The sequence below is a fragment of the Ammospiza nelsoni genome, chromosome 30, assembly GCF_027579445.1.
Source record: "Ammospiza nelsoni isolate bAmmNel1 chromosome 30, bAmmNel1.pri, whole genome shotgun sequence".
Lineage (NCBI taxonomy): Eukaryota > Metazoa > Chordata > Aves > Passeriformes > Passerellidae > Ammospiza > Ammospiza nelsoni.
This window is the reverse complement of record NC_080662.1, coordinates 4,959,183-4,972,260: the sequence shown is the minus strand read 5'-3', so window position 1 is coordinate 4,972,260 and position 13,078 is coordinate 4,959,183. Positions and strand designations below refer to the sequence as shown.

Sequence of the window (13,078 nt, the reverse complement as noted above, 5' to 3'; positions counted from 1 at the left end):
AAATTCCACAGAATTCCCAAAAATTTCCCAGAATCCACATCCCAAAATATTCCCCAAAATCCTGGAATTCCACATCCCAAAAATTGGCCCCAAATTGTGGATTTCCACATTCCCAAAACTCCCCAAAATCCTGGAATTCCACATCCCAAAAATGCTAGAATTCCACATCTCCAAATTCCCCAAAATCATGGGTTTCCACGTCCCAAAAATCCCCCAAAATAATGGGATTCCACATCTCAAAAATTCCCCAGAATTCCAAAAAAATTCCCTAAATTCCTGGAATTCCATGCCCTGGTGGAGTTCACCAACTTTCCCCAAGTGCCAGCTCCTCCTTGAGAGAGGCAGCGTGAGCACATCCCAAATATTCCCCAGAATTCCCAAAAATTCCCCAAAATCCTGGGATTCCACATCCCAAACATTCCCTAAAATTGTGGAATTCCACGTCCCAAGAATTCCTTAAAGTCATGGAATTCCACATCCCAAAGATTCCCCAAAAGTTCCCCAAAAATTCCCCAAAATTTTGGAATTCCACATCCCAAACAGTCCCCGAAATCCTGGAATTCCACATCCCCAAATTCCCCAAATAGTGGATTTCCACATCCCAAATATTCCCCAAAGTCATGGAATTCCACATCCCAAATATTCCCCAGAATTCCCAAAAATTCCCCAAAATCCTGGGATTCCACATCCCAAACATTCCCTAAAATTGTGGAATTCCACGTCCCAAGAATTCCTTAAAGTCATGGAATTTCACATCCCAAAGATTCCCCAAAAGTTCCCCAAAAATTCCCCAAAATCCTGGAATTCCACAGCACAAACATTCCCCAGAATCATAGGATTCCACATCCCCAAATTCCCCAAAATCATGGAATTCCACATCCCAGAAATTTCCCAAAAATAATGGGATTCCACATCCCAAAAATTGCCCACAATCTTGGAATTCCACATCCCAAAAATTGCCCCAAATTGTGGATTTTTACATCTCAGAAATTCCCCAAAAATCATGGGATTCCACATCCCAAAAATTCCCCGAAGTCATGGAATTTCGCATCCCAGAAATTCCCCAGAATTCCCTCAAAATTGTGGAATTCCACATCCCCAAATTCCCCAAAATCCTGGAATTCCACGTCCCAAAAATTCCTGCGGAGTTTCTGCAGAATTGCTGCAAAATTCCTGTAAATTGCTGCAAAATTCCTGCTGAATTCCTATAAATCCTTTCATAATCCCTGTAAATTCTTGCAAATTCCTGCAAAATTCCTGTGAATTCCTGTAAAACCTGGGGATTTTATCCCAGTAAATTTGTGGAATTTGTGGAATTTGTGGAATTTGTGGAATGTCCTTCACCCACATCCTTCTGAGGTGGGAGCCGCTTCCTTTCAGCTCCTGGGCTGGAATTTGCTTCAAAGCCATGAATTAAAATTCCATGAATTAAAATTTCATTAATTTTACTTCCCATGAACTAAAATTCCTTTGGGTTTTTTTTTGGTTTTTTGGGAATTTTTTCCCTTTTTTTTCCAGTCCTCCTACTCCCAGTTGCTGGCGGCCACCTGCCTTACCAAACTGGTGTCGCGCACAAACAACCCCCTGCCCCTGGAGCAGCGCATCGACATCCGTGAGTGCCCGCGGGTTCTCCCCAAAAATCCTTGGGATTGTCCCAAAAATCCTTGGGATTGTCCTCAAAATCCTTGGGATTGGCCCAAAAAATCCTTGGGATTGTCCTCAAAATTCTTGGGATTGGCCTAAAAATTCTTGGGATTGGCCTAAAAATTCTTAGGATTGTCCTCAAAAAATCCTTGGGATTGTCCTAAAAATTCTTGGGATTGTCCCCAAAAGTCCTTGGGATTGTCCTCAAAATTCTTGGGATTGGCCCAAAAAAACCTTTGGGTTGTCCCCAAAAACCCGTTGGGATTGTCCCCAAAAACCCGTTGGGATTGTCCCCAAAAATCCTTGGGATTGGCCCCAAAAAATCCTTGGAATTGTCCTAAAAATCTTTGGGATTGTCTTAAAAACCCTTGAGATTGTCCTAAAAACCTTTGGGATTGGCCAAAAACCCCTTGGGATTGTCCCCAAAAAATCCTTGGGATTGTCCTAAAAATTCTTGGGATTGGCCCAAAAAATCCTTGGGATTGTCCTCAAAATTCTTAGGATTGGCCCAAAAAAACCTTTGGGTTGTCCCCAAAAACCCCTTGGGATTGTCCCCAAAAAATCCTTGGAATTATCCTAAAAGTCTTTGGGATTGTCTTAAAAACCCTTGAGATTGTCCTAAAAACCTTCGGGATTGGCCAAAAACCCCTTGGGATTGTCCCCAAAAGTCCTTGGGATTGTCCTAAAAATTCTTGGGATTGTCCCCAAAAAATCCTTGGGATTGTCCCAAAAAATCCTTGGGATTGTCCTCAAAATCCTTGGGATTGTCCAAAAGCCTTGGAATTTTCCCATAAACCCCCTTGGGATTGGCCAAAAATCCTTGGGATTGTCCCCAAAAACCCCTTGGGATTGGCCCCAAAAGTCCTTGGGATTGTCCTAAAAATTCTTGGGATTGGCCCCAAAAAATCCTTGGGATTGTCCCAAAAAATCCATGGGATTGTCCTAAAAACCTTTGGGGTTGACCCAAAAAATCCTAGGGATTGGCCCAAAAACCCCTTGGGATTTTTCCCAAAACCCTTGGGATTGTCCCAGAAATCCCTTGGGATTGTCCTAAAAGTCCTTGGGATTGGCCCCAAAAAATCCTTGGGATTGTCCTAAAAAGCCCTTGGGATTTTTCCTAAAAATCCTTGCAATTGTCCTAAAACCGCTTGGGATTGGCCTAAAAACCCCTTGGGATTTTCCCCAAAAAAGCCTTGGGATTAGTCCCAAAATCCCCTTTAGATTGTCCCAAAAATCCTTGGGATTCTCCTAAAAACCCTTGGGGTTGTCCCAAAAAATCCTCGGGGTTGGCCCAAAAAACCTTTGGGTTTGGCCCAAAAACCCCTTTAGGATTGTCGCCAAAAGTCCTTGGGATTGTCCCAACAAACCTTAGGGATGGTCCCAAAAAATCCTTGGGATTCTCCTAAAAATCCTGGGAATTGTCCTAAAGATCCTTAGGATTGTCCAAAAACCCTTGGGATTGGCCCAAAAAAACCTTAGGGATGTTCCCAAAAAATCCTTGGGATTGTCCCAAATCCTTGGGGTTGGCCCAAAAATCTTTGGGATTGGCCCAAAAATCTTTGGGATTGGCCCAAAGAACTCTTGGGGTTGTCCAAAATCCTTGGATTTGTCCCGAAAAACCCTTTGGGATTCTCTTAAAAACCCTTGGGGTCGACCCAAAAACCCCTTGGGATTTTTCCCAGAAACAATTGGGATCGTCCTAAAAACCTCTTGAGACTGGCCCCAAAACCCCTTGGGATTGTCCTAAAACCCCTTTGGGCTTGGCCCTAAAAGTCCTTGGGATTGTCCCAAAATCCTTTGGGATGGTCCCAAAAAACCTTAGGGATGGTCCCAAAAAACCCTTGGGATTGGCCCAAAAACCTCTTGAGACTTGCCCAAAAACCCTTGGAGAATCTCCTAAAAAACCTTGGGATTTTCCCCAAAAACCCTTTGGGATTGTCCCAAAACACCCTTGGGATTATCCAAAAAACCCTTTGGGGTTGTCCTAAAAACCACATGGGATTGTCCAGAATCCTTGGGATTTTTCCCAAAATCTATGGGATTGGCCAAAAAACCCCTTGGGATTGTCCAAAAATCCCTTGGGATTTTTCCCCAAAACCTTTTGGGTTTGGCCCAAAACCCTTAGGATTGTCCAAGACCCTTTCCTAGGTTTATTCCAGAACTAAATCCAACCCTTTTCCAGGGATAAATCCAACCCTTTTCCAGGGATAAATCCAACCCTTTCCCAGTTTTCTTCCAGGGCTAAATCCAACTCTTTTCCAGGACTAAATCCAACCCTTCCCAGGTCTATTCCAGGACTAAATCCAATCCTTCCCAGGGCTAATTCCAACCCTTTCCTGGGTTTATTCCAGGGTTAAACCCAGCCCTTTCCCAAGGCTAAATCCAATCCTTTCCCAGTTTTATTCCAAGGCTAAATCCAATCCTTTCCCAGGTTTATTCCAGGACTAAATCCAGTCCTTTCCTAGGTCTATTCCAGAGCTAAATCCAACTCTTTTCCAGGACTAAATTCAACCCTTTCCCAGTTTTATTCCAGGGCTAAACCCAACTCTTTTCCAGGACTAAGTCCAACCCTTTCCCAGGTCTATTCCAGAGTTAAATCCAACCCTTTCCCAGGTCTATTCCAGGACTAAGTCCAACCCTTTTCCAGGGCTAAGTCCAGCCCTTTCCTGGATTTATTCCAGGGTTAAACCCAGCCCTTTCCCAAGGCTAAATCCAATCCTTTCCCAGTTTTATTCCAAGGCTAAATCCAACCCTTTCCCAGGTTTATTCCAGAGCTAAGTCCAACCCTTTCCCAGGTTTATTGCAGGGCTAGGAATTAGGATTTAATAGGCTAGGATTTAAATCCAGCCTTCCCAGGTTTATTCCAGGACTAAATCCAACCCTTTCCCAAGTTAATTCCAGGGCTAAGTCCAACCCTTTTCCAGGGCTAAGTCCAATCCTTTCCCAGTTTTATTCCAGGACTAAATCCAGTCCTTTCCTAGGTCTATTCCAGAGCTAAACCCAACTCTTTTCCAGGACTAAATCCAGCCTTTTCCCAGGTCTATTCCAGAGCTAAATCCAACTCTTTTCCAGGACTAAATCCAACCCTTTCCCAGTTTTATTCCAGGGCTAAATCCAACCTTTTCCCAGGTCTATTCCAGAGTTAAATCCAGTCCTTTCCCAGGTTTATTGCAGGGCTAGGAATTAGGATTTAATAGGCTGGGATAAAATCCAACCCTTTCCCAGGTCTATTCCAGGGTTAAATCCAACTCTTTCCTGGGGCTAAATCCAACCCTTTCCCAGTTTTATTCTGGGACTAAGTCCAGCCCTTTTCCAGGACTAAATCCAATCCTTTCCCAGTTTTATTCCAGGGCTAAATCCAGCCCTTTTCCAGGGTTGAAGCCAACCCTTTCCTAGGGCTGAATCCAACCTTTTTCCAGGTTTATTCCAGGGCTAAATCCAGCCCTTTTCCAGGGTTAATTCCAACCCTTTCCTAGGGCTGAATCCAACCCTTTTCCAGGTTTATTCCAGAGCTAAATCCAGCCCTTTTCCAGGGCTAAGTCCAACCCTTTTCCCAGGTCTATTCCAGAGCTAAATCCAACTCTTTCCCAGGGTTAAATCCACCCCTTTCCCAGCATCTTAAAATTCCCAAACAAAACCCCAACACTTCTCTCTTATTCCCAACATTTCTCCCAACTTCCCCCACGCAAACCAACCTCCCCAAAGATCCTTTTCCTTCAGGCCGTTCCCCAGAGCTGAATTTTGCCTGCAGCTCCATCTTTTCCCCGTTTTGCAGGGAATTATGTGCTGAACTACCTGGCCACGAGGCCGAAGCTGGCGACGTTCGTGACGCAGGCGCTGATCCAGCTCTACGCCAGGATCACCAAGCTGGGCTGGTTCGACTGCCAGAAGGACGAGTACGTCTTCAGGAACGTCATCAACGACGTCACCCGCTTCCTGCAGGTCAGATTCCCTCCTCAGAGCTGCCAGGATCCACCAAAATCCACCAGAAAGGAGTTTGGAGATGGCCTGGAGGAGTTCGGGTTCTTCCGTGTTGGTGGTTTTCAGGAGGGGCTTCTGAGGGTGAAGAGCTCCTTAAAAATTTGGGGAGCAGGGAATCATTCCTCCTCCCAGCTCTGCACCAGGTCCTTGCACGTCAGATTCCCTCCTCGGAATTCCCAGGATTCCCCAAAATCCACCAGAAAGGAGTTTGGAGATGGCCTGGAGGAGTTCGGGTTCTTCTGTGTCTGTGGTTTTCAGTAGGGGCTTCTGAGGGTGAAGAGTTCCTTAAAATTCAGGGATTTGTTCCTGGGAGCAGGAAACTGTTCCTGGATCCTCCTAGATTTGCTCCAGGTCTTTGCAGATCAGATTCCCTCCTCAGAATTCCAAGTTTCACCAAAATTTGGGAGTTTGGAGATGGCCTGAAGGAGTTTGGGTTCTTCCATGTTGGTGGTTTTCCGTGGGGGATTCTGAGGGTGAAGAGCTCCTTAAAAGTCAGGGAATTGTTCCTGGATGCTCACAGCTCTGCACCAGGTTCTTGGGGTTCAGATTCCCTCCTTGGAATTCCCAGGATTCCCCAAAATCCACCAGAAAGGAGTTTGGAGATGGCCTGGAGGAGTTTGGGTTCTTCTGTGTCTGTGGTTTTCAGGAGGGGCTTCTGAGGGTGAAGAGTTCCTTAAAAGTCAGGGATTTGTTCCTGGGAGCAGGGATTTGTTCCTGGATGCTCCCAGCTCTGCACCAGGTTCCTGCAGCTCAGATTCCCTCCTCAGAATTCCCAGTTTCACCAAAATTTGGGAGTTTGGAGATGGCCTGAAGGAGTTTGGATCCTTCCATGTTGGTGGTTTTCAGTAGGGGCTTCCAAGGGTGAAGAGCTCCTTAAAAATTCAGGAAACAGGGATTTGTTCCTGGATGCTCCCACCTTTAGGATCCATCTTTTCCACCCTCAAATCCACCCTATGCATGAGTAGAAAATGAAGAAATTTTTTGCTTTGTTGTTCCCTTTCCATCCATGGAAATCCCATTTAATGTTTGACTCCTTAAAAATTCGGGGAGCAGGGAATTGTTTCAGGGAGCAGGGATTTGTTTCTGGGTGCTCCAACCTTTAGGATCCGTTTTTTCCACCTCATGGATGGGTAGAAAATCAAGGAATATTTTCTTTGTTTTCTTTCCTATCCATGGAAATCACATTTCATCTTAAAAATTCAGGGAGCAGGGATTTGTTTCTGGGTGCTCCAAACTTTAGGATCCATCTTTTCCACCTCATGAATATTCCTGATATTTCTTTCAACTTCCTGCATTCATTGACTCGGATCAACCTGCCAAAATCTCCTTTATTTTATTTTTTTAATAAGGATTAAGCTTTTCTAGCCAAGAATTTTTCCAAGGAAAAAACAACAAAAAAAGGGAATTTTTCCAAAAAAAAAAAAGCTGTGCCTTTGCCTCCCCAGGACAGTGTAGAGCACTGCATCATAGGAGTGACAATCCTGTCCCAACTAACGAATGAAATTAATCAAGTAAGTGCTACAGCCTTCCTCAGTGAAGTAAGTGTCCAATTTTCTCATTCATATTGTTGTGTCCTGCCTTTTCTGGGTTTTTATTTTGGGGATTTTGCTGTCTGGGAGGTGTTTCAGGGGGAATTTCTGTGTTTGTTGGGTATTTGTTGTTGTTGGTGTTGTTGTTGTTTTTCACTCCCTCTTTGTGGTGAGATGCTGAGAGCTCCTGTCTGGAGGGATTGTTTTGTTTCATTGGCATCTTCCATCTTTTCCCATGTTTTGGTGTGGTTTTCTGGCATGAGAAGGGGGAAAAAAACCAAGAAAAAAGAATGATTTAGTGAGGATATGTGTGAGAACTTTCTGTTGTCAGCCTCTCATATTTACCAGGGAGAAAAACCCAAAATTACCAAATTGTCCCCATTTTTAAACAAAGCCTTTCATCCAGGATGAAAGTCTGAATGAATTTTTGGGATAAAATTCCCACAAATCCTGCTGAATTCTCACATTGTGGCCCTTTCCCAGTCCCTGAGGCCTGGCCCAACTTTTCCAGAGGATTTAAAATCCCTCCCAGGCTGTGCTCTGGAATTCCCTCTGGAATTTGTCTGGAATTCCTCTGGAAACTGGAATAAGCACCTTTACCTTCTGCTATCCCAATTTCTGTGGTTTTTTTCTGTCTTTTTTCCATGGTTTTTCCATGGTTTTCCCTCATGTAGGCATAATGTGATGCAGTCCTGAGGGTCATAATGAGAAGAAAAGTCTCTGATTTTCTGACCCTCCTTCTAGACCAAGGAGAAATAACCCCAAATTTTCCAACTCTGCCATTTTTAAAGCATTGTTTTCATCTAGGATGAAATTCTGAATGAATTTCTGGGATAAAATCCCCAGAAATCCTTCAGGATTCTCAGATTGTATCCTTTTCCAGGCCCTGAGGCCTGGCCAGGCCCAATCCTGGCCCAGCTTTTCCACAGGATTTAAAACCTCCCCCAGGCTGTGCTCTGGAATTCCCTCTGGAATTGCTGCTGGAAACTGGAATAAGCACCTTTACCTGGTGCTGTCCCAATTTCTGTGGGTTTTCCATGGTTTTTTCATGGTTTTTTTAATGGTTTTCCCTCAGGCGTGCAGATTGTGTTACAGTCCTGAGGGTCACAATGAGTGCACAAGTCTGTGATTTTCTGCCCCTCCTTCTAGACCAGGGAGAAAAAACTCAAATTTTCCAACTGTCCCCATTTTTAAACTATGTCTTTCATCCAGGATGAAACTCTGAATGATTTCTGGGATAAAATTCCCAGAAATCCTTCAGGATTCTCAGATTGTGTTCTTCTCCAGGCCCAATCCTGGCCCAGCTTTTCCAGAGGTTTTAAAATCCCTCCGGGGTGTGCTCTGGAATTCCCTCTGGAATTGCTGCTGGAAACTGGAATAAGCACCTTTACCTGCTACTATCCCAATTTCTGCATTTTTTCTTTTTTTCCATGGTTTTTCCATGGTTTTCCCTCAGGCATGCAGATTTAGCTGGAGTCCTGAGGGTCACAATGAGTGCAAAAGTCTCTGATTTTCTGACCCTCCTTCTAGACCAGCAAGAAAAAAACCAAAATTATCTAACTGTCCCCATTTTTAAACAAAGCCTCTCAACATGATGAAACTCTGAATTAATTTCTGGGATAAAATTCCCAGAAATCCTTCAGGATTCTCAGATTGTGTCCCTTTCCCAGATCCTTTTCCTGGCCAGGCCCAGTCCTGACCCAGCTTTTCCAGAGGATTTAAAATTCCTCCAGAGCTGTGCTCTGGAATTCCCTCTGGAATTGCTGCTGGAAACTGGAATAAGCACCTTTACCTGGTGCTATCCAAATTTCTGCATTTTTTTCTGTCTTTTTTTCCATGGTTTTCCCTCAGGCATGCAGATTTTGCTGCAGTCCTGAGGGTCACAATGAGTGGAAAAGTCTGTGATTTTCTGCCCCTCCTTCTAGACTTTGGAGAAAAACCCCAAATTTTCCGACTCTGTCCATTTTAAAAGCATCCTTTCATCCAGGATGAAACTGAATGAATTTCTAAAATCCCCAGAAATCCTTCAGGATTCTCAGGTTGTGTCCTTTTCCCAGCCCCTCAGGCCTGGCCAGCCCCAATTCTGGCCCAGCTTTTCCAGAGGATTTAAAATCACTCCAGAGCTGTGCTCTGGAATTCCCTCTGGAATTGCAGCTGGAAACTGGGATGAGCACCTTTACCTGCTGCTATCCCAATTTCTGTGGCTTTTCCATGTTTTTTTCATGTTTTTTTTTCATGGTTTTCCCTCAGGCGTGCAGATTGTGCTTCAGTCCTGAGGGTCACAATGAGTGGAAAAGTCTCTGATTTTCTGACCCTCCTCCTACACCTTGGAGAAAACGCCAAAATTTTCCAACTGTGCCCATTTTTAAAGCATTGTTTTCATCCAGGATGAAACTGTGAAGGAATTTCTGGGATAAAATCCCCAGAAATCCTTCAGGATCCTCCAAGCCATGTTCCTTTCCCAGCCCCTCAGGCCTGGCCAGCCCCAATCCTGGCCCAGCTTTTCCAGAGGATTTAAAATCCCTCCAGGGCTGTGCTCTGGAATTCCCTCTGAAATTCCCCTGGAAACTGGAATAAACACCTTTACCTGATGCTATCCCAATTTCCATGGGTTTTTTTGTCTTTTTTCCATGTTTTTTCCCATGGTTTTCCCTCAGGCATGCAGATTTTGCTGCAGTCCTGAGGGTCACAATAAGTGGAAAAGTCTTTGTTTTTCCTTAAAAAAAAAAAACAGCTGGAAAAAACAAATAGGTTTTTTTTGGTCTCATTAAGTAACTAACTTCAGATTTCCCTGGGATGCTGTTTAATCCAGAGAAATCATGGAGGGATTTCAGAATTGGAAATGGAGAAGCCTGATTCATTGATTTAATCCAAGTTTACTGATTTAAGCCAAGTTCACCAATTTAAGCACAGTTTAGTGATTTAAGCTGAATTCACTGTTAAAGCCAAATTTACTGTGATGGTGAAGAAGGAAATCCCATTTTCCCAAGGCCAAAAATAAAGGGAATTTTCCGTCCCCACAAATGGCTTGAAATAGGAATTAAATAATATTCATTTACCTAAACTCCCTGAAATCCCAATAGTCTGAGCTGAGGAATAACTTGGGTATTAAAACACCTGAAAAATTTAGGATCTGTTGGAGCTTTTCTTTCTACAATATAAAAGATGGGAGTTTTGGGGTCCTCCATGGAATTGTTGGGAAAATTCAGGTCTAAAATCCAACATTGGAGCTGTCCTGGTTCCTCAAATGCTGGAGGAGAGGTTTGGAAATTGAAATTTAATTTTATCATAAATTTCAATTTCATTTGTTATTTCAGTTTTTAATTGAAAATTTAACTATATTTATGTAGTTTTAATTAATATTTAATTTAATTTAGTTTAAACAGTGAAATATAAACATTTCTGCAGGAATTCTGCATCCCACCAGGATAACCCAATGCCCATCCGAGGCAGGTGCAATTTGACTGGGAATGGTCACAAAAATGGGAATTTTGCCTAATTTTTCCGCTTTTCATGGGAAAAAAAACCCTGAGTTTTGCTGGAGTACTGGGCTCCAGTGTCAGATCCAGGAATTTATCCCATAAAACAGCAAAGTCCAACCTGGATAACTCCTTCCAGTTCCCTTTTCTATCTGGAATTTTAATTCCTGCTGTTTATTCTTTTCTGCCCAGCAGCTCCAGGAGGGATTGAACCCTTTGGAGTTCCTATTTCTAAAATTCAAAATAAATCCCATTTTTGCTGCTGTTTTGGGCAAAGATTGAAGGAATTGGGAATAAACCCAACCCAGCTTTGTGACAGAAATGTGGATTTTTCCGTGGAAAAGCTGGGGAGTTGCATCCCACTGGTTCTGGGGAGGGAAATCACCTCTTCCTTCTGGAATTCCTTATATTTGATATTTTCCCTCATTTTTCCCCTTTTCATGAGGGAAAAAAATCTGAGTTTTGCTCTTTCCCAGCTCTGGTCTCCAGTGGCTGATCCAGGACTGGCATTTATCCCATAAACCAGCAAAGTCCAAGCTGGATAACCTGGATAATTTTAATTGCTGTTCTTCATCCCTGTGTACCCAGCAGCTCCAGGAGGGATTGAACCCTTTGGAGCTGGGAATTCCCATTCCTAAAATCCCAAATAAAACCAAATTTTGCTGCTGTTTTGGGCAGAGATTGAAGGAATTGGGAATAAACCCAACCCAACTTTGTGACAGAAATGTGGATTTTTCCGTGGAAAAGCTGGGGAATTGCATCCCACTGGTCCTGGGGAGGGAAATCTGGATTTCCTGGGATTCCTGCTGGATTTCCTGGGATTCCTGGTGGATTTCCTGGGATTCCTGCTGCTTTTCCTGCTTTTCCTGGTGTGACCTCAGCAGCTCTGAACCCAGTTTCTGTCCCCTGCAGGCGGACACTACCCACCCCCTGACCAAGCACAGGAAAATCGCCTCTTCCTTCCGAGATTCCTCTTTATTTGATATTTTCACCCTGTCCTGCAGTTTACTGAAACAGGTAAGGAAAGTTTGGTGAGGTTTTTTTTGGGGAAGTGGAATGGTGGGATGAAATTCCTTCCTAAAAAAATCCGGTTTTGGGTTGCTCTTCAAGGAAAAAAATGGATTCGTTAAGGAAGTTTTTGTTGGTGAAGGAATCTGTATTAATAAATGGGTTTTATTTAAATTATTAATATTTAATAGACTTTATTTAAATAGGAAATATTACATGTTTTAAATATTAATTTTTTAATTAAGTAATAAGTAGAAAATAGAGAAATCAAACTCTTCTCTACAATTCCAGCTGCAAATAAATTCCTGGATCCTGAGCCTGGGTTAAACTTCCCTGTTGTTTCTCAAGGAAAAAAATTCATTCATTAAGGAAATGTTCCTTCCTAAAGGACTTGATATTAATAAATAGATTCTATTTAAATAATACATATTAAATAGATTTTATGTATACATATACATATTTACATGTTATATATGTATTTACATCATATATGTGCATATATATATTTATATATACCTATATATAATACATATTAAATATATATTTTCTATAGGTATATATTTTATATATAAATATTTTTGTTATTATTCAGGTAAATACATTTTTAGGTAATACACAGAAAATAAACCCAGAAATCAAACTCTTCTCTACAATTCCATCTGCAAATAAATCCCTGATTTCTGAGCCTGGGTTAAACTTCCTTGTTGTTTCTCAAGGAAAAAATTGATTAATTAAGGAAGTTCTTCCTCCTAAAAAAATTGATATTAATAAATCGACTTTTTAAAATAATACATATTAAATAGATTTTATTTATACATATACATATTTACATGTTATATATTTACATAATATACATGCATATAATATATATTTATATATACATAGGTATATATATACATATGTATATAATACATATTACATACATTATATATATTTTTATATATAATATAAAAATATAGAATATTTTTATTATTATTTAGGTAAATATATTTTTAGGTAATACACAGAAAATAAACCCAGAAATCAAACTCTTCTCTACAATTCCAGCTGCAAATAAATCCCTGGATCCTGAGCCTGGGGTTAAATTTCCCTGTTGTTTCTCAAGGAAAAAATTGATTAATTAAGGAAGTTCTTCCTCCTAAAAAAATTGATATTAATAAATCGATTTTTTTTAAATAATACATATTAAATAGATTTTATTTATACATATAATATATATATTTACATGTTATATATATTTACATCATATACATGCATATAATATATATTTATATATACATAGGTGTATATATATACATATGTATATAATACATATTACCTACAATATATATATTTATATATTATATATATTTATATAAAATATTGTTATTATTATTTAGGTAAATATATTTTTAGGTAATACACAGAAAATAAACCCAGAAATCAAAATCTTCTCTG

At 41.3% G+C, this 13,078-nt stretch overlaps 1 protein-coding gene across 2 annotated transcripts in view; it reads left to right on the top strand.

The window, feature by feature from the left end:
• XPO7 (exportin 7) overlaps positions 1-13,078 on the top strand; it is a 75,496-nt gene that overhangs the window by 10,985 nt on the left and 51,433 nt on the right. Inside the window, exons 3-6 of one of the 2 annotated variants that reach the window (XM_059490814.1) lie at positions 1,519-1,612; positions 5,420-5,586; positions 7,071-7,136; positions 11,546-11,650. In XM_059490814.1, the coding sequence (XP_059346797.1) occupies positions 1,519-1,612; positions 5,420-5,586; positions 7,071-7,136; positions 11,546-11,650 (432 nt within the window). Of the gene's footprint in view, positions 1-1,518; positions 1,613-5,419; positions 5,587-7,070; positions 7,164-11,545; positions 11,651-13,078 lie in introns of both variants that reach the window. The other variant, XM_059490813.1, reaches the window with a different exon arrangement.